Raw genomic sequence first — 25,730 nt, 5'->3', positions numbered from 1 at the left:
TGTTCTAACTGCTCAGTTAGTAAGTCAACATGGACAGAATGACAACAATGAAACAATGAAAAAAAGGAGCGTTGGGTCTTAGGCTAAATTCTAGACCACACTGACAGAGAACAGACACTGTAGTCACCTGACAGAGAACAGACACTGTAGTCACCTGACAGAGAACAGACACTGTAGTCACCTGACAGAGAACAGACACTGTAGTCATCTGACAGAGAACAGACACTGTAGTCACCTGACAGAGAACAGACACTGTAGTCACCTGACAGAGAACAGACCCTGTAGTCATCTGACAGAGAACAGACACTGTAGTCATCTGACAGAGAACAGACACTGTAGTCATCTGACAGAGAACAGACACTGTAGTCACCTGACAGAGAACAGACACTGTAGTCACCTGACAGAGAACAGACACTGTAGTCACCTGACAGAGAACAGACACTGTAGTCACCTGACAGAGAACAGACACTGTAGTCACCTGACAGAGAACAGACACTGGTGTAGTCATCTGACAGAGAACAGACACTGTAGTCACCTGACAGAGAACAGACACTGTAGTCACCTGACAGAGAACAGACACTGTTGTCACATGACAGAGAACAGACACTGTAGTCACCTGACAGAGAACAGACACTGTTGTCACATGACAGAGAACAGACACTGTAGTCACCTGACAGAGAACAGACACTGTAGTCACCTGACAGAGAACAGACACTGTAGTCACCTGACAGAGAACAGACACTGTAGTCATCTGACAGAGAACAGACACTGTAGTCATCTGACAGAGAACAGACACTGTAGTCATCTGACAGAGAACAGACACTGTAGTCACCTGACAGAGAACAGACACTGTAGTCACCTGACAGAGAACAGACACTGTAGTTACCTGACAGAGAACAGACACTGTAGTCACCTGACAGAGAACAGACACTGTAGTCACCTGACAGAGAACAGACACTGGTGTAGTCATCTGACAGAGAACAGACACTGTAGTCACCTGACAGAGAACAGACACTGTAGTCACCTGACAGAGAACAGACACTGTTGTCACATGACAGAGAACAGACACTGTAGTCACCTGACAGAGAACAGACACTGTAGTCACCTGACAGAGAACAGACACTGTAGTCACCTGACAGAGAACAGACACTGTAGTCACCTGACAGAGAACAGACACTGTAGTCACATGACAGAGAACAGACACTGTAGTCACATGACAGAGAACAGACACTGGTGTAGTCATCTGACAGAGAACAGACACTGTAGTCACCGGACAGAGAACAGACACTGTAGTCATCTGACAGAGAACAGACACTGTTGTCACATGACAGAGAACAGACACTGTAGTCACCTGACAGAGAACAGACACTGTAGTCACCTGACAGAGAACAGACACTGTAGTCACATGACAGAGAACAGACACTGTAGTCACCTGACAGAGAACAGACACTGTAGTCACCTGACAGAGAACAGACACTGTAGTCACCTGACAGAGAACAGACACTGTAGTCATCTGACAGAGAACAGACACTTTAGTCACCTGACAGAGAACAGACACTGTAGTCACCTGACAGAGAACAGACACTGTAGTCACCTGACAGAGAACAGACACTGTAGTCACCTGACAAAGAACAGACACTGTAGTCATCTGACAGAACAGACACTGTAGTTATCTGACAGAACAGACAATGTAGTCACCTGACAAAGAACAGACACTGTAGTCACCTGACAGAGAACAGACACTGTAGTCACCTGACAGAGAACAGACACTGTAGTCACCTGACAGAACAGACACTGTAGTCACCTGACAGAACAGACACTATAGTCACCTGACAGAACAGACACTGTAGTCACCTGACAGAACAGACACTGTAGTCATCTGACAGAACAGACACTGTAGTCACCTGACAGAACAGACACTGTAGTCACCTGACAGAACAGACACTGTAGTCATCTGACAGAACAGACACTGGTGTAGTCACCTGACAGAGAACAGACACTGTAGTCACCTGACAGAGAACAGACACTGTAGTCACCTGACAGAGAACAGACACTGTAGTCACCTGACAGAGAACAGACACTGTAGTCACCTGACAGAGAACAGACACTGTAGTCACCTGACAGAGAACAGACACTGTAGTCATCTGACAGAGAACATACACTGTAGTCATCTGACAGAGAACATACACTGTAGTCATCTGACAGAGAACAGACACTGTAGTCATCTGACAGAGAACAGACACTGTAGTCATCTGACAGAGAACATACACTGTAGTCACCTGACAGAGAACAGACACTGTAGTCACCTGACAGAGAACAGACACTGTAGTCATCTGACAGAGAACAGACACTGTAGTCATCTGACAGAGAACAGACACTGTAGTCATCTGACAGAGAACAGACACTGTAGTCACCTGACAGAACAGACACTGTAGTCACCTGACAGAACAGACACTGTAGTCACCTGACAGAACAGACACTGTAGTCACCTGACAGAACAGACACTGTAGTCACCTGACAGAACAGACACTGTAGTCATCTGACAGAACAGACACTGTAGTCACCTGACAGAGAACAGACACTGTAGTCACCTGACAGAGAACAGACACTGTAGTCACCTGACAGAGAACAGACACTGTAGTCACCTGACAGAGAACAGACACTGTAGTCACCTGACAGAGAACAGACACTGTAGTCATCTGACAGAGAACAGACACTGTAGTCATCTGACAGAGAACAGACACTGTAGTAGTCATCTGACAGAGAACAGACACTGTAGTAGTCATCTGACAGAGAACAGACACTGTAGTCACCTGACAGAGAACAGACACTGTAGTCACCTGACAGAGAACAGACACTTTAGTCACATGACAGAGAACAGACACTGTAGTCACCTGACAGAGAACAGACACTGTAGTCACCGGACAGAGAACAGACACTGTAGTCATCTGACAGAGAACAGACACTGTAGTCATCTGACAGAGAACAGACACTTTAGTCACCTGACAGAGAACAGACACTGTAGTCACCTGAGAGAGAACAGACACTGTAGTCACCTGACAGAACAGACACTGTAGTCACCTGACAGAACAGACACTGTAGTCACCTGACAGAACAGACACTGTAGTCACCTGACAGAACAGACACTGTAGTCACCTGACAGAACAGACACTGTAGTCATCTGACAGAACAGACACTGTAGTCACCTGACAGAGAACAGACACTGTAGTCACCTGACAGAGAACAGACACTGTAGTCACCTGACAGAGAACAGACACTGTAGTCACCTGACAGAGAACAGACACTGTAGTCACCTGACAGAGAACAGACACTGTAGTCATCTGACAGAGAACAGACACTGTAGTCATCTGACAGAGAACAGACACTGTAGTAGTCATCTGACAGAGAACAGACACTGTAGTAGTCATCTGACAGAGAACAGACACTGTAGTCACCTGACAGAGAACAGACACTGTAGTCACCTGACAGAGAACAGACACTTTAGTCACATGACAGAGAACAGACACTGTAGTCACCTGACAGAGAACAGACACTGTAGTCACCGGACAGAGAACAGACACTGTAGTCATCTGACAGAGAACAGACACTGTAGTCATCTGACAGAGAACAGACACTTTAGTCACCTGACAGAGAACAGACACTGTAGTCACCTGAGAGAGAACAGACACTGTAGTCACCTGACAGAGAACAGACACTGTAGTCATCTGACAGAGAACAGACACTGTAGTCATCTGACAGAGAACATACACTGTAGTCATCTGACAGAGAACAGACACTGTAGTCACCTGACAGAGAACAGACACTGTAGTCATCTGACAGAGAACAGACACTGTAGTCACCTGACAGAGAACAGACACTTTAGTCACCTGACAGAGAACAGACACTGTAGTCACCTGAGAGAGAACAGACACTGTAGTCACCTGACAGAGAACAGACACTGTAGTCATCTGACAGAGAACAGACACTGTAGTCATCTGACAGAGAACATACACTGTAGTCACCTGACAGAACAGACACTGTAGTCATCTGACAGAACAGACACTGTAGTCACCTGACAGAACAGACACTGTAGTCACCTGACAGAACAGACACTGTAGTCATCTGACAGAGAACAGACACTGTAGTCACCTGACAGAGAACAGACACTGTAGTCACCTGACAGAGAACAGACACTGTAGTCACCTGACAGAGAACAGACACTGTAGTCACCTGACAGAGAACAGACACTGTAGTCACCTGACAGAGAACAGACACTGTAGTCACCTGACAGAGAACAGACACTGTAGTCACCTGACAGAGAACAGACACTGTAGTCACCTGACAGAGAACAGACACTGTAGTCACCTGACAGAGAACAGACACTGTAGTCACCTGACAGAGAACAGACACTGTAGTCACCTGACAGAGAACAGACACTGTAGTCACCTGACAGAGAACAGACACTGTAGTCACCTGACAGAGAACAGACACTGTAGTCACCTGACAGAGAACAGACACTGTAGTCACCTGACAGAGAACAGACACTGTAGTCACCTGACAGAGAACAGACACTGTAGTCACCTGACAGAGAACAGACACTGTAGTCACCTGACAGAGAACAGACACTGTAGTCACCTGACAGAGAACAGACACTGTAGTCACCTGACAGAGAACAGACACTGTAGTCACCTGACAGAGAACAGACACTGTAGTCACCTGACAGAGAACAGACACTGTAGTCACCTGACAGAGAACAGACACTGTAGTCACCTGACAGAGAACAGACACTGTAGTCACCTGACAGAGAACAGACACTGTAGTCACCTGACAGAGAACAGACACTGTAGTCACCTGACAGAGAACAGACACTGTAGTCACCTGACAGAGAACAGACACTGTAGTCACCTGACAGAGAACAGACACTGTAGTCACCTGACAGAGAACAGACACTGTAGTCACCTGACAGAGAACAGACACTGTAGTCACCTGACAGAGAACAGACACTGTAGTCACCTGACAGAGAACAGACACTGTAGTCATCTGACAGAGAACAGACACTGTAGTCATCTGACAGAGAACAGACACTGTAGTCATCTGACAGAGAACTGACACTGGTGTAGTCATCTGACAGAACAGACACTGTAGTCATCTGACAGAGAACAGACACTGTAGTCATCTGACAGAGAACAGACACTGTAGTCACCTGACAGAGAACAGACACTGTAGTCACCTGACAAAGAACAGACACTGTAGTCACCTGACAAAGAACAGACACTGTAGTCATCTGACAGAACAGACACTGTAGTTATCTGACAGAACAGACACTGTAGTCACCTGACAGAGAACAGACACTGTAGTCACCTGACAGAGAACAGACACTGTAGTCACCTGACAGAGAACAGACACTGTAGTCACCTGACAGAGAACAGACACTGTAGTCACCTGACAGAACAGACACTGTAGTCACCTGACAGAACAGACACTGTAGTCACCTGACAGAACAGACACTGTAGTCACCTGACAGAACAGACACTGTAGTCACCTGACAGAACAGACACTGTAGTCACCTGACAGAACAGACACTGTAGTCACCTGACAGAACAGACACTGTAGTCACCTGACAGAACAGACACTGTAGTCATCTGACAGAACAGACACTGGTGTAGTCACCTGACAGAGAACAGACACTGTAGTCACCTGACAGAGAACAGACACTGTAGTCACCTGACAGAGAACAGACACTGTAGTCACCTGACAGAGAACAGACACTGTAGTCACCTGACAGAGAACAGACACTGTAGTCACCTGACAGAGAACAGACACTGTAGTCATCTGACAGAGAACATACACTGTAGTCATCTGACAGAGAACATACACTGTAGTCATCTGACAGAGAACAGACACTGTAGTCATCTGACAGAGAACATACACTGTAGTCACCTGACAGAGAACAGACACTGTAGTCACCTGACAGAGAACAGACACTGTAGTCATCTGACAGAGAACATACACTGTAGTCATCTGACAGAGAACAGACACTGTAGTCACCTGACAGAGAACAGACACTGTAGTCACCTGACAGAACAGACACTGTAGTCACCTGACAGAACAGACACTGTAGTCACCTGACAGAACAGACACTGTAGTCACCTGACAGAACAGACACTGTAGTCACCTGACAGAACAGACACTGTAGTCATCTGACAGAACAGACACTGTAGTCATCTGACAGAACAGACACTGTAGTCACCTGACAGAGAACAGACACTGTAGTCACCTGACAGAGAACAGACACTGTAGTCATCTGACAGAGAACAGACACTGTTGTCACATGACAGAGAACAGACACTGTAGTCACCTGACAGAGAACAGACACTGTAGTCATCTGACAGAGAACAGACACTGTAGTCATCTGACAGAGAACAGACACTGTAGTCATCTGACAGAGAACAGACACTGTAGTAGTCATCTGACAGAGAACAGACACTGTAGTCACCTGACAGAGAACAGACACTGTAGTCACCTGACAGAGAACAGACACTGTAGTCACCTGACAGAGAACAGACACTTTAGTCACATGACAGAGAACAGACACTGTAGTCACCTGACAGAGAACAGACACTGTAGTCACCGGACAGAGAACAGACACTGTAGTCATCTGACAGAGAACAGACACTGTAGTCATCTGACAGAGAACAGACACTTTAGTCACCTGACAGAGAACAGACACTGTAGTCACCTGAGAGAGAACAGACACTGTAGTCACCTGACAAAGAACAGACACTGTAGTCACCTGACAGAGAACAGACACTGTAGTCACCTGACAGAGAACAGACACTGTAGTCACCTGACAGAGAACAGACACTGTAGTCACCTGACAGAGAACAGACACTGTAGTCACCTGACAGAGAACAGACACTGTAGTCACCTGACAGAGAAAAGACACTGTAGTCACCTGACAGAGAACAGACACTGTAGTCATCTGACAGAGAACAGACACTGTAGTCATCTGACAGAGAACAGACACTGTAGTCATCTGACAGAGAACAGACACTGTAGTAGTCATCTGACAGAGAACAGACACTGTAGTAGTCATCTGACAGAGAACAGACACTGTAGTCACCTGACAGAGAACAGAAACTGTAGTCACATGACAGAGAACAGACACTGTAGTCACCTGACAGAGAACAGACACTGTAGTCACCGGACAGAGAACAGACACTGTAGTCATCTGACAGAGAACAGACACTGTAGTCATCTGACAGAGAACAGACACTTTAGTCACCTGACAGAGAACAGACACTGTAGTCACCTGAGAGAGAACAGACACTGTAGTCACCTGACAGAGAACAGACACTGTAGTCATCTGACAGAGAACAGACACTGTAGTCATCTGACAGAGAACATACACTGTAGTCATCTGACAGAGAACATACACTGTAGTCATCTGACAGAGAACATACACTGTAGTCACCTGACAGAACAGACACTGTAGTCATCTGACAGAACAGACACTGTAGTCACCTGACAGAACAGACACTGTAGTCACCTGACAGAACAGACACTGTAGTCATCTGACAGAGAACAGACACTGTAGTCACCTGACAGAGAACAGACACTGTAGTCACCTGACAGAGAACAGACACTGTAGTCACCTGACAGAGAACAGACACTGTAGTCACCTGACAGAGAACAGACACTGTAGTCACCTGACAGAGAACAGACACTGTAGTCACCTGACAGAGAACAGACACTGTAGTCACCTGACAGAGAACAGACACTGTAGTCACCTGACAGAGAACAGACACTGTAGTCACCTGACAGAGAACAGACACTGTAGTCACCTGACAGAGAACAGACACTGTAGTCACCTGACAGAGAACAGACACTGTAGTCACCTGACAGAGAACAGACACTGTAGTCACCTGACAGAGAACAGACACTGTAGTCACCTGACAGAGAACAGACACTGTAGTCACCTGACAGAGAACAGACACTGTAGTCACCTGACAGAGAACAGACACTGTAGTCACCTGACAGAGAACAGACACTGTAGTCACCTGACAGAGAACAGACACTGTAGTCACCTGACAGAGAACAGACACTGTAGTCACCTGACAGAGAACAGACACTGTAGTCACCTGACAGAGAACAGACACTGTAGTCACCTGACAGAGAACAGACACTGTAGTCACCTGACAGAGAACAGACACTGTAGTCACCTGACAGAGAACAGACACTGTAGTCACCTGACAGAGAACAGACACTGTAGTCACCTGACAGAGAACAGACACTGTAGTCACCTGACAGAGAACAGACACTGTAGTCACCTGACAGAGAACAGACACTGTAGTCACCTGACAGAGAACAGACACTGTAGTCACCTGACAGAGAACAGACACTGTAGTCATCTGACAGAGAACAGACACTGTAGTCATCTGACAGAGAACAGACACTGTAGTCATCTGACAGAGAACTGACACTGGTGTAGTCATCTGACAGAACAGACACTGTAGTCATCTGACAGAGAACAGACACTGTAGTCATCTGACAGAGAACAGACACTGTAGTCACCTGACAGAGAACAGACACTGTAGTCACCTGACAAAGAACAGACACTGTAGTCACCTGACAAAGAACAGACACTGTAGTCATCTGACAGAACAGACACTGTAGTTATCTGACAGAACAGACACTGTAGTCACCTGACAGAGAACAGACACTGTAGTCACCTGACAGAGAACAGACACTGTAGTCACCTGACAGAGAACAGACACTGTAGTCACCTGACAGAGAACAGACACTGTAGTCACCTGACAGAACAGACACTGTAGTCACCTGACAGAACAGACACTGTAGTCACCTGACAGAACAGACACTGTAGTCACCTGACAGAACAGACACTGTAGTCATCTGACAGAACAGACACTGTAGTCACCTGACAGAACAGACACTGTAGTCACCTGACAGAACAGACACTGTAGTCATCTGACAGAACAGACACTGGTGTAGTCACCTGACAGAGAACAGACACTGTAGTCACCTGACAGAGAACAGACACTGTAGTCACCTGACAGAGAACAGACACTGTAGTCACCTGACAGAGAACAGACACTGTAGTCACCTGACAGAGAACAGACACTGTAGTCACCTGACAGAGAACAGACACTGTAGTCACCTGACAGAGAACAGACACTGTAGTCATCTGACAGAGAACATACACTGTAGTCATCTGACAGAGAACATACACTGTAGTCATCTGACAGAGAACAGACACTGTAGTCATCTGACAGAGAACAGACACTGTAGTCATCTGACAGAGAACATACACTGTAGTCACCTGACAGAGAACAGACACTGTAGTCACCTGACAGAGAACAGACACTGTAGTCATCTGACAGAGAACATACACTGTAGTCATCTGACAGAGAACAGACACTGTAGTCACCTGACAGAACAGACACTGTAGTCACCTGACAGAACAGACACTGTAGTCACCTGACAGAACAGACACTGTAGTCACCTGACAGAACAGACACTGTAGTCACCTGACAGAACAGACACTGTAGTCATCTGACAGAACAGACACTGTAGTCATCTGACAGAACAGACACTGTAGTCACCTGACAGAGAACAGACACTGTAGTCACCTGACAGAGAACAGACACTGTAGTCACCTGACAGAGAACAGACACTGTAGTCACCTGACAGAGAACAGACACTGTAGTCACCTGACAGAGAACAGACACTGTAGTCATCTGACAGAGAACAGACACTGTAGTCATCTGACAGAGAACAGACACTGTAGTAGTCATCTGACAGAGAACAGACACTGTAGTCACCTGACAGAGAACAGACACTGTAGTCACCTGACAGAGAACAGACACTGTAGTCACCTGACAGAGAACAGACACTGTAGTCACCTGACAGAGAACAGACACTTTAGTCACATGACAGAGAACAGACACTGTAGTCACCTGACAGAGAACAGACACTGTAGTCACCGGACAGAGAACAGACACTGTAGTCATCTGACAGAGAACAGACACTGTAGTCATCTGACAGAGAACAGACACTTTAGTCACCTGACAGAGAACAGACACTGTAGTCACCTGAGAGAGAACAGACACTGTAGTCACCTGACAAAGAACAGACACTGTAGTCACCTGACAGAGAACAGACACTGTAGTCATCTGACAGAAAACAGACACTGTAGTCATCTGACAGAACAGACACTGTAGTCATCTGACAGAGAACATACACTGTAGTCATCTGACAGAGAACATACACTGTAGTCATCTGACAGAGAACATACACTGTAGTCACCTGACAGAACAGACACTGTAGTCACCTGACAGAACAGACACTGTAGTCATCTGACAGAACAGACACTGTAGTCACCTGACAGAACAGACACTGTAGTCACCTGACAGAACAGACACTGTAGTCATCTGACAGAGAACAGACACTGTAGTCACCTGACAGAGAACAGACACTGTAGTCACCTGACAGAGAACAGACACTGTAGTCACCTGACAGAGAAAAGACACTGTAGTCACCTGACAGAGAACAGACACTGTAGTCACCTGACAGAGAACAGACACTGTAGTCACCTGACAGAGAACAGACACTGTAGTCACCTGACAGAGAACAGACACTGTAGTCACCTGACAGAGAACAGACACTGTAGTCACCTGACAGAGAACAGACACTGTAGTCACCTGACAGAGAACAGACACTGTAGTCACCTGACAGAGAACAGACACTGTAGTCACCTGACAGAGAACAGACACTGTAGTCACCTGACAGAGAACAGACACTGTAGTCACCTGACAGAGAACAGACACTGTAGTCACCTGACAGAGAACAGACACTGTAGTCACCTGACAGAGAACAGACACTGTAGTCACCTGACAGAGAACAGACACTGTAGTCACCTGACAGAGAACAGACACTGTAGTCATCTGACAGAGAACAGACACTGTAGTCACCTGACAGAGAACAGACACTGTAGTCATCTGACAGAGAACAGACACTGTAGTCATCTGACAGAGAACAGACACTGTAGTCATCTGACAGAGAACAGACACTGTAGTCATCTGACAGAGAACAGACACTGTAGTCATCTGACAGAGAACAGACACTGTAGTCACCTGACAGAGAACAGACACTGTAGTCACCTGACAGAGAACAGACACTGTAGTCACCTGACAGAGAACAGACACTGTAGTCACCTGACAGAGAACAGACACTGTAGTCATCTGACAGAGAACAGACACTGTAGTCATCTGACAGAGAACAGACACTGTAGTCATCTGACAGAGAACAGACACTGTAGTCACCTGACAGAGAACAGACACTGTAATCACCTGACAGAGAACAGACACTGTAGTCATCTGACAGAGAACAGACACTGTAGTCATCTGACAGAACAGACACTGTAGTCATCAGACAGAGAACAGACACTGTAGTCACCTGACAGAGAACAGACACTGTAGTCATCTGACAGAGAACAGACACTGTAGTCATCTGACAGAGAACAGACACTGTAGTCACCTGACAGAGAACAGACACTGTAGTCATCTGACAGAACAGACACTGTAGTCATCTGACAGAACAGACACTGTAGTCATCTGACAGAACAGACACTGTAGCCATCTGACAGAACAGACACTGTAGTCACCTGACAGAGAACAGACACTGTAGTAGTCATCTGACAGAGAACAGACACTGTAGTCACCTGACAGAGAACAGACACTGTAGTCACCTGACAGAGAACAGACACTGTAGTCACCTGACAGAGAACAGACACTTTAGTCACATGACAGAGAACAGACACTGTAGTCACATGACAGAGAACAGACACTGTAGTCACCGGACAGAGAACAGACACTGTAGTCATCTGACAGAGAACAGACACTGTAGTCATCTGACAGAGAACAGACACTTTAGTCACCTGACAGAGAACAGACACTGTAGTCACCTGAGAGAGAACAGACACTGTAGTCACCTGACAAAGAACAGACACTGTAGTCACCTGACAGAGAACAGACACTGTAGTCACCTGACAGAACAGACACTGTAGTCACCTGACAGAACAGACACTGTAGTCACCTGACAGAACAGACACTGTAGTCACCTGACAGAACAGACACTGTAGTCACCTGACAGAACAGACACTGTAGTCATCTGACAGAACAGACACTGTAGTCACCTGACAGAACAGACACTGTAGTCACCTGACAGAACAGACACTGTAGTCACCTGACAGAGAACAGACACTGTAGTCACCTGACAGAGAACAGACACTGTAGTCACCTGACAGAGAACAGACACTGTAGTCACCTGCCAGAGAACAGACACTGTAGTCACCTGACAGAGAACAGACACTGTAGTCACCTGACAGAGAACAGACACTGTAGTCACCTGACAGAGAACAGACACTGTAGTCACCTGACAGAGAACAGACACTGTAGTCACCTGACAGAGAACAGACACTGTAGTCACCTGACAGAGAACAGACACTGTAGTCACCTGACAGAGAACAGACACTGTAGTCACCTGACAGAGAACAGACACTGTAGTCACCTGACAGAGAACAGACACTGTAGTCACCTGACAGAGAACAGACACTGTAGTCACCTGACAGAGAACAGACACTGTAGTCACCTGACAGAGAACAGACACTGTAGTCATCTGACAGAGAACAGACACTGTAGTCATCTGACAGAGAACAGACACTGTAGTCACCTGACAGAGAACAGACACTGTAGTCATCTGACAGAGAACAGACACTGTAGTCATCTGACAGAGAACAGACACTGTAGTCATCTGACAGAGAACAGACACTGGTGTAGTCATCTGACAGAACAGACACTGTAGTCATCTGACAGAGAACAGACACTGTAGTCATCTGACAGAGAACAGACACTGTAGTCACCTGACAGAGAACAGACACTGTAGTCACCTGACAGAGAACAGACACTGTAGTCACCTGACAAAGAACAGACACTGTAGTCATCTGACAGAACAGACACTGTAGTTATCTGACAGAACAGACACTGTAGTCACCTGACAGAGAACAGACACTGTAGTCACCTGACAGAGAACAGACACTGTAGTCACCTGACAGAGAACAGACACTGTAGTCACCTGACAGAACAGACACTGTAGTCACCTGACAGAACAGACACTGTAGTCACCTGACAGAACAGACACTGTAGTCACCTGACAGAACAGACACTGTAGTCACCTGACAGAACAGACACTGTAGTCATCTGACAGAACAGACACTGTAGTCATCTGACAGAACAGACACTGTAGTCACCTGACAGAACAGACACTGTAGTCATCTGACAGAACAGACACTGGTGTAGTCACCTGACAGAAAACAGACACTGTAGTCATCTGACAGAACAGACACTGTAGTCATCTGACAGAGAACATACACTGTAGTCATCTGACAGAGAACATACACTGTAGTCATCTGACAGAGAACATACACTGTAGTCACCTGACAGAACAGACACTGTAGTCACCTGACAGAACAGACACTGTAGTCACCTGACAGAACAGACACTGTAGTCACCTGACAGAACAGACACTGTAGTCACCTGACAGAACAGACACTGTAGTCACCTGACAGAGAACAGACACTGTAGTCACCTGACAGAGAACAGACACTGTAGTCACCTGACAGAGAACAGACACTGTAGTCACCTGACAGAGAACAGACACTGTAGTCACCTGACAGAGAACAGACACTGTAGTCACCTGACAGAGAACAGACACTGTAGTCACCTGACAGAGAACAGACACTGTAGTCATCTGACAGAGAACAGACACTGTAGTCATCTGACAGAGAACAGACACTGTAGTAGTCATCTGACAGAGAACAGACACTGTAGTCACCTGACAGAGAACAGACACTGTAGTCACCTGACAGAGAACAGACACTGTAGTCACCTGACAGAGAACAGACACTTTAGTCACATGACAGAGAACAGACACTGTAGTCACCTGACAGAGAACAGACACTGTAGTCACCGGACAGAGAACAGACACTGTAGTCATCTGACAGAGAACAGACACTGTAGTCATCTGACAGAGAACAGACACTTTAGTCACCTGACAGAGAACAGACACTGTAGTCACCTGAGAGAGAACAGACACTGTAGTCACCTGACAAAGAACAGACAATGTAGTCACCTGACAGAGAACAGACACTGTAGTCATCTGACAGAAAACAGACACTGTAGTCATCTGACAGAAAACAGACACTGTAGTCATCTGACAGAGAACATACACTGTAGTCATCTGACAGAGAACATACACTGTAGTCATCTGACAGAGAACATACACTGTAGTCATCTGACAGAGAACATACACTGTAGTCACCTGACAGAACAGACACTGTAGTCACCTGACAGAACAGACACTGTAGTCATCTGACAGAACAGACACTGTAGTCACCTGACAGAACAGACACTGTAGTCACCTGACAGAACAGACACTGTAGTCATCTGACAGAGAACAGACACTGTAGTCACCTGACAGAGAACAGACACTGTAGTCACCTGACAGAGAACAGACACTGTAGTCACCTGACAGAGAACAGACACTGTAGTCACCTGACAGAGAACAGACACTGTAGTCACCTGACAGAGAACAGACACTGTAGTCACCTGACAGAGAACAGACACTGTAGTCACCTGACAGAGAACAGACACTGTAGTCACCTGACAGAGAACAGACACTGTAGTCACCTGACAGAGAACAGACACTGTAGTCACCTGACAGAGAACAGACACTGTAGTCACCTGACAGAGAACAGACACTGTAGTCACCTGACAGAGAACAGACACTGTAGTCACCTGACAGAGAACAGACACTGTAGTCACCTGACAGAGAACAGACACTGTAGTCACCTGACAGAGAACAGACACTGTAGTCACCTGACAGAGAACAGACACTGTAGTCACCTGACAGAGAACAGACACTGTAGTCACCTGACAGAGAACAGACACTGTAGTCACCTGACAGAGAACAGACACTGTAGTCACCTGACAGAGAACAGACACTGTAGTCATCTGACAGAGAACAGACACTGTAGTCATCTGACAGAGAACAGACACTGTAGTCATCTGACAGAGAACAGACACTGTAGTCATCTGACAGAGAACAGACACTGTAGTCATCTGACAGAGAACAGACACTGTAGTCATCTGACAGAGAACAGACACTGTAGTCACCTGACAGAGAACAGACACTGTAGTCATCTGACAGAGAACAGACACTGTAGTCATCTGACAGAGAACAGACACTGTAGTCATCTGACAGAGAACAGACACTGTAGTCATCTGACAGAGAACAGACACTGTAGTCACCTGACAGAGAACAGACACTGTAGTCATCTGACAGAGAACAGACACTGTAGTCATCAGACAGAGAACAGACACTGTAGTCACCTGACAGAGAACAGACACTGTAGTCATCTGACAGAGAACAGACACTGTAGTCATCTGACAGAGAACAGACACTGTAGTCACCTGACAGAGAACAGACACTGTAGTCATCTGACAGAACAGACACTGTAGTCATCTGACAGAACAGACACTGTAGTCATCTGACAGAACAGACACTGTAGCCATCTGACAGAACAGACACTGTAGTCACCTGACAGAGAACAGACACTGTAGTAGTCATCTGACAGAGAACAGACACTGTAGTCACCTGACAGAGAACAGACACTGTAGTCACCTGACAGAGAACAGACACTGTAGTCACCTGACAGAGAACAGACACTTTAGTCACCTGACAGAGAACAGACACTGTAGTCACCGGACAGAGAACAGACACTGTAGTCATCTGACAGAGAACAGACACTGTAGTCATCTGACAGAGAACAGACACTTTAGTCACCTGACAGAGAACAGACACTGTAGTCACCTGAGAGAGAACAGACACTGTAGTCACCTGACAAAGAACAGACACTGTAGTCACCTGACAGAGAACAGACACTGTAGTCATCTGACAGAACAGACACTGTAGTCATCTGACAGAGAACATACACTGTAGTCATCTGACAGAGAACATACACTGTAGTCATCTGACAGAGAACATACACTGTAGTCACCTGACAGAACAGACACTGTAGTCACCTGACAGAACAGACACTGTAGTCATCTGACAGAACAGACACTGTAGTCACCTGACAGAACAGACACTGTAGTCACCTGACAGAACAGACACTGTAGTCATCTGACAGAGAACAGACACTGTAGTCACCTGACAGAGAACAGACACTGTAGTCACCTGACAGAGAACAGACACTGTAGTCACCTGACAGAGAACAGACACTGTAGTCACCTGACAGAGAACAGACACTGTAGTCACCTGACAGAGAACAGACACTGTAGTCACCTGACAGAGAACAGACACTGTAGTCACCTGACAGAGAACAGACACTGTAGTCACCTGACAGAGAACAGACACTGTAGTCACCTGACAGAGAACAGACACTGTAGTCACCTGACAGAGAACAGACACTGTAGTCACCTGACAGAGAACAGACACTGTAGTCACCTGACAGAGAACAGACACTGTAGTCACCTGACAGAGAACAGACACTGTAGTCACCTGACAGAGAACAGACACTGTAGTCACCTGACAGAGAACAGACACTGTAGTCACCTGACAGAGAACAGACACTGTAGTCACCTGACAGAGAACAGACACTGTAGTCACCTGACAGAGAACAAACACTGTAGTCACCTGACAGAGAACAGACACTGTAGTCACCTGACAGAGAACAGACACTGTAGTCATCTGACAGAGAACAGACACTGTAGTCACCTGACAGAGAACAGACACTGTAGTCATCTGACAGAGAACAGACACTGTAGTCACCTGACAGAGAACAGACACTGTAGTCACCTGACAGAGAACAGACACTGGTGTAGTCATCTGACAGAACAGACACTGTAGTCATCTGACAGAGAACAGACACTGTAGTCATCTGACAGAGAACAGACACTGTAGTCATCTGACAGAGAACAGACACTGTAGTCACCTGACAGAGAACAGACACTGTAGTCACCTGACAGAGAACAGACACTGTAGTCACCTGACAAAGAACAGACACTGTAGTCATCTGACAGAACAGACACTGTAGTTATCTGACAGAACAGACACTGTAGTCACCTGACAGAGAACAGACACTGTAGTCACCTGACAGAGAACAGACACTGTAGTCACCTGACAGAGAACAGACACTGTAGTCACCTGACAGAACAGACACTGTAGTCACCTGACAGAACAGACACTGTAGTCACCTGACAGAACAGACACTGTAGTCACCTGACAGAACAGACACTGTAGTCATCTGACAGAACAGACACTGTAGTCATCTGACAGAACAGACACTGTAGTCACCTGACAGAACAGACACTGTAGTCATCTGACAGAACAGACACTGGTGTAGTCACCTGACAGAGAACAGACACTGTAGTCACCTGACAGAGAACAGACACTGTAGTCACCTGACAGAGAACAGACACTGTAGTCATCTGACAGAGAACAGACACTGTAGTCATCTGACAGAGAACAGACACTGTAGTCATCTGACAGAGAACATACACTGTAGTCATCTGACAGAGAACAGACACTGTAGTCATCTGACAGAGAACAGACACTGTAGTCATCTGACAGAGAACATACACTGTAGTCACCTGACAGAGAACAGACACTGTAGTCACCTGACAGAGAACAGACACTGTAGTCATCTGACAGAGAACATACACTGTAGTCATCTGACAGAGAACAGACACTGTAGTCACCTGACAGAACAGACACTGTAGTCACCTGACAGAACAGACACTGTAGTCACCTGACAGAACAGACACTGTAGTCACCTGACAGAACAGACACTGTAGTCACCTGACAGAACAGACACTGTAGTCATCTGACAGAACAGACACTGTAGTCATCTGACAGAACAGACACTGTAGTCACCTGAGAGAGAACAGACACTGTAGTCACCTGACAAAGAACAGACACTGTAGTCACCTGACAGAGAACAGACACTGTAGTCATCTGACAGAAAACAGACACTGTAGTCATCTGACAGAACAGACACTGTAGTCATCTGACAGAGAACATACACTGTAGTCACCTGACAGAACAGACACTGTAGTCACCTGACAGAACAGACACTGTAGTCATCTGACAGAACAGACACTGTAGTCACCTGACAGAACAGACACTGTAGTCACCTGACAGAACAGACACTGTAGTCACCTGACAGAGAACAGACACTGTAGTCACCTGACAGAGAACAGACACTGTAGTCACCTGACAGAGAACAGACACTGTAGTCACCTGACAGAGAACAGACACTGTAGTCACCTGACAGAGAACAGACACTGTAGTCACCTGACAGAGAACAGACACTGTAGTCACCTGACAGAGAACAGACACTGTAGTCACCTGACAGAGAACAGACACTGTAGTCACCTGACAGAGAACAGACACTGTAGTCACCTGACAGAGAACAGACACTGTAGTCATCTGACAGAGAACAGACACTGTAGTCACCTGACAGAGAACAGACACTGTAGTCATCTGACAGAGAACAGACACTGTAGTCATCTGACAGAGAACAGACACTGTAGTCATCTGACAGAGAACAGACACTGTAGTCATCTGACAGAGAACAGACACTGTAGTCATCTGACAGAGAACAGACACTGTAGTCATCTGACAGAGAACAGACACTGTAGTCACCTGACAGAGAACAGACACTGTAGTCACCTGACAGAGAACAGACACTGTAGTCACCTGACAGAGAACAGACACTGTAGTCATCTGACAGAGAACAGACACTGTAGTCATCTGACAGAGAACAGACACTGTAGTCATCTGACAGAGAACAGACACTGTAGTCATCTGACAGAGAACAGACACTGTAGTCATCTGACAGAGAACAGACACTGTAGTCACCTGACAGAGAACAGACACTGTAGTCATCTGACAGAGAACAGACACTGTAGTCATCTGACAGAACAGACACTGTAGTCATCAGACAGAGAACAGACACTGTAGTCACCTGACAGAGAACAGACACTGTAGTCATCTGACAGAGAACAGACACTGTAGTCATCTGACAGAGAACAGACACTGTAGTCACCTGACAGAGAACAGACACTGTAGTCATCTGACAGAACAGACACTGTAGTCATCTGACAGAACAGACACTGTAGTCATCTGACAGAACAGACACTGTAGCCATCTGACAGAACAGACACTGTAGTCACCTGACAGAGAACAGACACTGGTATAGTCATCTGACAGAGAACAGACACTGTAGTCACCTGACAGAGAACAGACACTGTAGTCATCTGACAGAGAACAGACACTGTAGTCATCTGACAGAGAACAGACACTGGTATAATCATCTGACAGAGAACATACACTGGTATAGTCATCTGACAGAGAACATACACTGGTATAGTCATCTGACAGAGAACAGACACTGTAGTCATCTGACAGAGAACAGACACTGTAGTCACCTGACAGAGAACAGACACTGTAGTCACCTGACAGAGAACAGACACTGTAGTCATCTGACAGAACAGACACTGTAGTCACCTGACAGAGAACAGACACTGTAGTCATCTGACAGAGAACAGACACTGTAGTCATCTGACAGAGAACAGACACTGTAGTCATCTGACAGAGAACAGACACTGTAGTCACCTGACAGAGAACAGACACTGTAGTCATCTGACAGAACAGACACTGTAGTCACCTGACAGAGAACAGACACTGTAGTCATCTGACAGAGAACAGACACTGTAGTCATCTGACAGAGAACAGACACTGTAGTCATCTGACAGAGAACAGACACTGTAGTCATCTGACAGAGAACAGACACTGGTGTAGTCATCTGACAGAGAACAGACACTGTAGTCATCTGACAGAGAACAGACACTGTAGTCATCTGACAGAGAACAGACACTGTAGTCATCTGACAGAGAACAGACACTGTAGTCATCTGACAGAGAACAGACACTGTAGTCATCTGACAGAGAACAGACACTGTAGTCATCTGACAGAGAACAGACACTGTAGTCATCTGACAGAGAACAGACACTGTAGTCATCTGACAGAGAACAGACACTGTAGTCACCTGACAGAGAACAGACACTGGTGTAGTCATCTGCACCACAGCACCAATCAGAAGCTACTGACCCATAACACCACATGGACGTCAATGCAGGAAGGCTGAGGTCTCTGTTACCCTCCACCCACATCAGACAGCACTGAGTTTCAAAGAGACCACCTGTTGGCTCTGCATGATCTAGCCAGGCCAGTCAAGCAGCTGTAGGCTGGTGCTCTATGTGTGTTTAGAGCAATGTTTCCCAGAGCTCTCCTGTAGTAGGATCCACTTAAATCTAACATTTTAGTCATTCAGCAACTTTAGTGCATTCATCTTCACATAGCTGGGTGAGACAACCACATTTCAAATCAAAATCAAATCACATTTTATTGGTTGAGTAAACATATTTTGCAGATGTTATTAGGGGTGTAGTGAAATGCTTATGTTCCTAGCTCCAATTGTGCAGTAATACCTAACAACACAAAACAATACATGCAAATCCCAAAAATAATTGAATTAAGAAATATTAGAATAGAAATATATATGTACTGTAAAGGATGGTGTGTAGAGACAGTATGGACAGTATATGAATAGAAACAATGTGTGCAGCAGTACTAGTACACCTGTTTCATCTGGTCAAGCCCTCATCAACCTCTGGTCAACTCATCATCGACCTCTGGTCAACTCATCATCAACCTCTGGTCAACTCATCATCGACCTCTGGTCAACTCATCATCGACCTCTGGTCAACTCATCATCGACCTCTGGTCAACTCATCATCGACCTCTGGTCAACTCATCATCGACCTCTGGTCAACTCATCATCGACCTCTGGTCAACTCATCATCGACCTCTGGTCAACCCCTCATCAACCTCTGGTCAACCCCTCATCAACCTCTGGTCAACTCATCATCGACCTCTGGTCAACCCCTCATCAACCTCTGGTCAAGCCCTCATCAACCTCTGGTCAACTCATCATCAACCTCTGGTCAAGCCCTCATCAACCTCTGGTCAACTCATCATCGACCTCTGGTCAACTCATCATCAACCTCTGGTCAACTCATCATCAATCTCTGGTCAACTCATCATCAACCTCTGGTCAACTCATCATCAACCTCTGGTCAACTCATCATCAACCTCTGGTCAACTCATCATCAACCTCTGGTCAACTCATCATCAACCTCTGGTCAACTCATCATCAACCTCTGGTCAACTCATCATCAACCTCTGGTCAACTCATCATCAGGTTGGTATTCTGTCAGTTTGTACCATCAGTCGTAGCAAGATCATGTTCTGTCAATAAAGTAGTTATCAAAGTCAGTGCTAGTAGGAAAATACTTATAAATACTTGATTCGTTTAAGGTACTATTTGAAGAGGTGGGGTTTCAGGTGTATTCAGAAGATATCCAGGGACTCTGCTGTCCTAGCTTCAGGCGGAGGCTGGTTCCACCATTGGGGTGCCAGGAGAGAGAAGAACATTGACTAGGCTGAGTGGTAGCTGACATCCCCCCCGTAGGTTATTCCACTTATTTGTCTTATACAAAAACCAGCAAACCTAATTCCAACTAATCAAGAAGGTGATGATTAGTTGACCAGATGAAACAGGTGTGCTAGTACTGGGGTAGATCAGTGGAGGACCGCCTGTTTATGGAAGGAGAACGGCTGGGGGTACTCAGAGAGCGGTTTGGGGACCACTGGTCTGAGCGTCAGACTGGTATGATTCAGGCCTGCTTTAAGTGGTGACGTTGTGACCAAATGATGGCTGGCATAAAGGGAATGGATGAAGAATGGAAAAGAAAGAGTGAAATAAATCACTGCCAAAAAGATGACTCACTTTGCCAAAGAGGAACTTCTTGACCATGCGCAGGATGAGGTAGGCCCAGAAGATGTGTAGGAACAGGAGGACCACCAGCATGACGTTGAAGAAGTAGTAACCAAAGAACGGGGGGTACTGGAGTGTGGGGTACACCCACGTACAGTGGATCAGCCTGGAAGGACATAACCAATACAGACAATGATGGCCCCGTGTGGCTCAGTTGGTAGAGCATGGCGCTTGCAACGCCAGGGTTGTGGGTTCGATTCCCACGGGGGGCCAGTACAAACAAAGTATGAATGTATGTACTTGTAAGTCGCTCTGGATAAGAGCGTCTGCTAAATGCCTTAAATGTAATGTAAATGTGATGATGGTAATGCATTTTATTTGCAAGATACTTTTTCACAAACCCGAAGTGCTAAAATATACATTTACATTCTGATTATACATTCTACTAGATATGATAAGCTCTGTTAAACATTTAAACTTGTCCTGGATGTTCAGTGTGCATGGAACGTGAGAAAACGACGTGAAGCAGAGGCGGTATAACCAGTAAGAATTCAATAAGATTATTTTTTCTATTTAAAAAATGTTTTGCTTTTCATGCCTACTAAACACAAGCCTATGTGAAGGAAAATAATGTCTACTCTTTGCTTTATAGGGATTTTTCATTATAGAAATAAGTAGGTAAATACTATGTAACTATCTGTATAAAAATGATAGCTAAGAAATCTGGTATTCTGTCAATTTGTAAGTAATGTCCATGAGAGAAAGGGGTTTCAGCTTTTCAGCTTTCGTGCTCCTTCAATGCTGTCCAAGTCAGGAAGGAACCAGTTGCAGAAACACTGGGTCGTATTCAATAGGCACCAGACTGAAACAGGAAGGGAAAACCTGAGCCTTACCAAAAAGAAACATTCAGCTTTTTTGTTGGGCTGACTACAGAGCTGGAAAAATATAGAATTAAAATATGTGGGGGGAAAAAAGGAAACGTTTGTTTTCACTTTCAGGTTCATAACCTTTTTCTACGGTGTGCACTAATGAACACGACCCTGGTTAATTTTCTCTGCAGAGAAGAGAACATGATGTTTTGTGCTTTTGCAAAGTTCAACGTCTCTTTGTTTGGCCTTTCAGAGTGAAATGAGATGGTTGATTGTTTCTCACAGGAGAGGTAGACAGAACATAATTCAACAAATATTGGCTTCTGTATCACTGAGCGCTCATGAGACAAAGACATTCCCCTGACAATTACTCCTCCAGTGTGTCAACTGGTGAACATACTAGAGAGAGAGACACACACGCACACGCACACACACACACACACACACACACACACACACACACACACACACACACACACACACACACACACACACACACACACACACAGCTAGGGTTTGTCAGTTGCCTTACCAGAATGGGAAGATGATCAGTCGGGTTACCATGAACACAATGGCAAACACCACAAAGAGACTGTTGCAGGTTCTCTCCCATTTGGCGTAGTTAAATAACTTGGCAGACTGGGGAGAGAGAAGAGAGAACAACACACAGTGAGTCTCCCCGCTACCAGAAACACACAGTGAGTCTCCCCGCTACCAGAAACACACAGTGAGTCTCCCCGCTACCAGAAACACACAGTGAGTCTCCCCGCTACCAGAAACACACAGTGAGTCTCCCCGCTACCAGAAACACACAGTGAGTCTCCCCGCTACCAGAAACACACAGTGAGTCTCCCCGCTACCAGAAACACACAGTGAGTCTCCCCGCTACCAGAAACACACAGTGAGTCTCCCCGCTACCAGAAACACACAGTGAGTCTCCCCGCTACCAGAAACACACAGTGAGTCTCCCCGCTACCAGGAACACACAGTGAGTCTCCCCGCTACCAGAAACACACAGTGAGTCTCCCCGCTACCAGAAACACACAGTGAGTCTCCCCGCTACCAGAAACACACAGTGAGTCTCCCCGCTACCAGAAACACACAGTGGGTCTCCCCGCTACCAGAAACACACAGTGTGTCTCCCCGCTACCAGAAACACACAGTGAGTCTCCCCGCTACCAGAAACACACAGTGAGTCTCCCCGGTACCAGAAACACACAGTGAGTCTCCCCGCTACCAAAAACACACAGTGAGTCTCCCCGCAACCAGAAACACACAGTGAGTCTCCCCGCTACCAGAAACACACAGTGAGTCTCCCCGCTACCAGAAACACACAGTGTGTCTCCCCGCTACCAGAAACACACAGTGAGTCTCCCCGCTACCAGAAACACACAGTGAGTCTCCCCGCTACCAGAAACACACAGTGAGTCTCCCCGCTACCAGAAACACACAGTGAGTCTCCCCGCTACCAGAAACACACAGTGAGTCTCCCCGCTACCAGAAACACACAGTGAGTCTCCCCGCTACCAGAAACACACAGTGAGTCTCCCCGCTACCAGAAACACACAGTGAGTCTCCCCGCTACCAGAAACACACAGTGAGTCTCCCCGCTACCAGGAACACACAGCTCACTATGGGGGTGCTCTATATGCACCTGTTTCTCTTCAGTGCACTACTGTTAACATGAGCCCTATGTTTACCAGGGGGCCATTTGGGACGTAACCGTTGCTCTGGATAAAAGTGTCTGCCACTCTTGGCCTCCCGAGTGGCTCAGTGGTCTAAGGCTCTGCATCGCAGTGCTAACTGTGCTACCAGAGATTTTGGGTTCGGGTCCAGGCTGTGTCGCAGCCGGCTGCGAACCGGGAGACCCATGGGGTGGCGCACAATTGGCCCAGTGTCGTCTGGGTTAGGGGAGGGTTTGGCCGGCAGGCATGTCCTTGTCCCATCACGCACTATCAACTCCTGTGGCGGGCCGGGCGCAGCGCACACTGACACGGTGGCCAGGTGTACAGAGTTTCCTCCGACACATTGGTGCGGCTGGCTTCCGGGTGAAGTGGGCATTGTGTTAAGAAGCAGTGCGGTTAGGTTGGGTTGTGTTCAGGTGGACGCACGGCTCTCGACCTTCGCCTCTCCCGAGTCCGTACGGGAGTTTCAGCGATGAGACAAGACTTTATCTACCAATTGGATACCACAAAATTGGGGAGAAAAAGGGGTAAAAAAAAATGAATAAAAAGTGTCTGCCACACACACATAGAACACACCACACACAGAACACACCACACACAACACACCACACACAGAACACACCACACACAGAACACACCACACAGAACACACCACACAGAACACACCACACACAGACACTCCACATGGTAGCAGACCTCTAGCAGGACGTCGGAGGCATCGTGGATGAGCATCACCAGGGTTCCTATACGGATGTAGTTGACACACCAAGAGAAGGACAGCAGCGTCAGGGTGGCCAAATGGTGGATGATCTGTTCCTTAAAGTCCTAGAGGAGACAACACAACAAACATCTTCCCCTGTCGCTGTTGTTGCTGTTGCTACTGTTGTTATTCTACTACGTGTCCATAATCACTTGATAGTGTGACATGCATAACTAAGCAGGCAGATGGACAATGTTGAGCATGTTGGAACAACTAATAAACGGCTAATAGTGTGTATCATATAGTGGAAATGATCATTAACTGTAATTGCTTATGAGTAGCCAACTGCAATTTACTTTGATAAAAAATACTTAGTTGATTTCCTGATTTGGTCATTTCTACACACTTTCTACTTTTCATCTCCATAAGACATTTAATGCGCTGGCCTGTCAGAGGTGGCAGGCAGGCCGCTATCTAATTAGGACTGCAGTAGGTAA

General features: G+C 46.4%; 1 protein-coding gene and 1 non-coding gene across 2 annotated transcripts in view; one reads left to right on the top strand and one right to left on the bottom strand.

The window, feature by feature from the left end:
- LOC129854548 (ceramide synthase 2-like) overlaps positions 1-25,730 on the bottom strand; it is a 42,341-nt gene that overhangs the window by 2,662 nt on the left and 13,949 nt on the right. Inside the window, exons 7-9 of the mRNA XM_055921742.1 lie at positions 25,230-25,358; positions 23,381-23,487; positions 21,992-22,145 (exon numbers count right to left, since the gene is read on the bottom strand). Coding sequence (XP_055777717.1) covers positions 21,992-22,145; positions 23,381-23,487; positions 25,230-25,358 — 390 coding nt within the window. The remainder of the gene's footprint in view (positions 1-21,991; positions 22,146-23,380; positions 23,488-25,229; positions 25,359-25,730) is intronic.
- trnaa-ugc (transfer RNA alanine (anticodon UGC)) lies at positions 22,177-22,252 on the top strand. The gene has a single exon. It is a non-coding gene; the product is annotated as a tRNA-Ala (tRNA).

This window comes from Salvelinus fontinalis, chromosome 4 (assembly GCF_029448725.1).
Source record: "Salvelinus fontinalis isolate EN_2023a chromosome 4, ASM2944872v1, whole genome shotgun sequence".
Classification (NCBI taxonomy): domain Eukaryota; kingdom Metazoa; phylum Chordata; class Actinopteri; order Salmoniformes; family Salmonidae; genus Salvelinus; species Salvelinus fontinalis.
The sequence above is the reverse complement of the archived record's forward strand: the minus strand, read 5'-3'. Positions and strand labels throughout refer to the sequence as shown.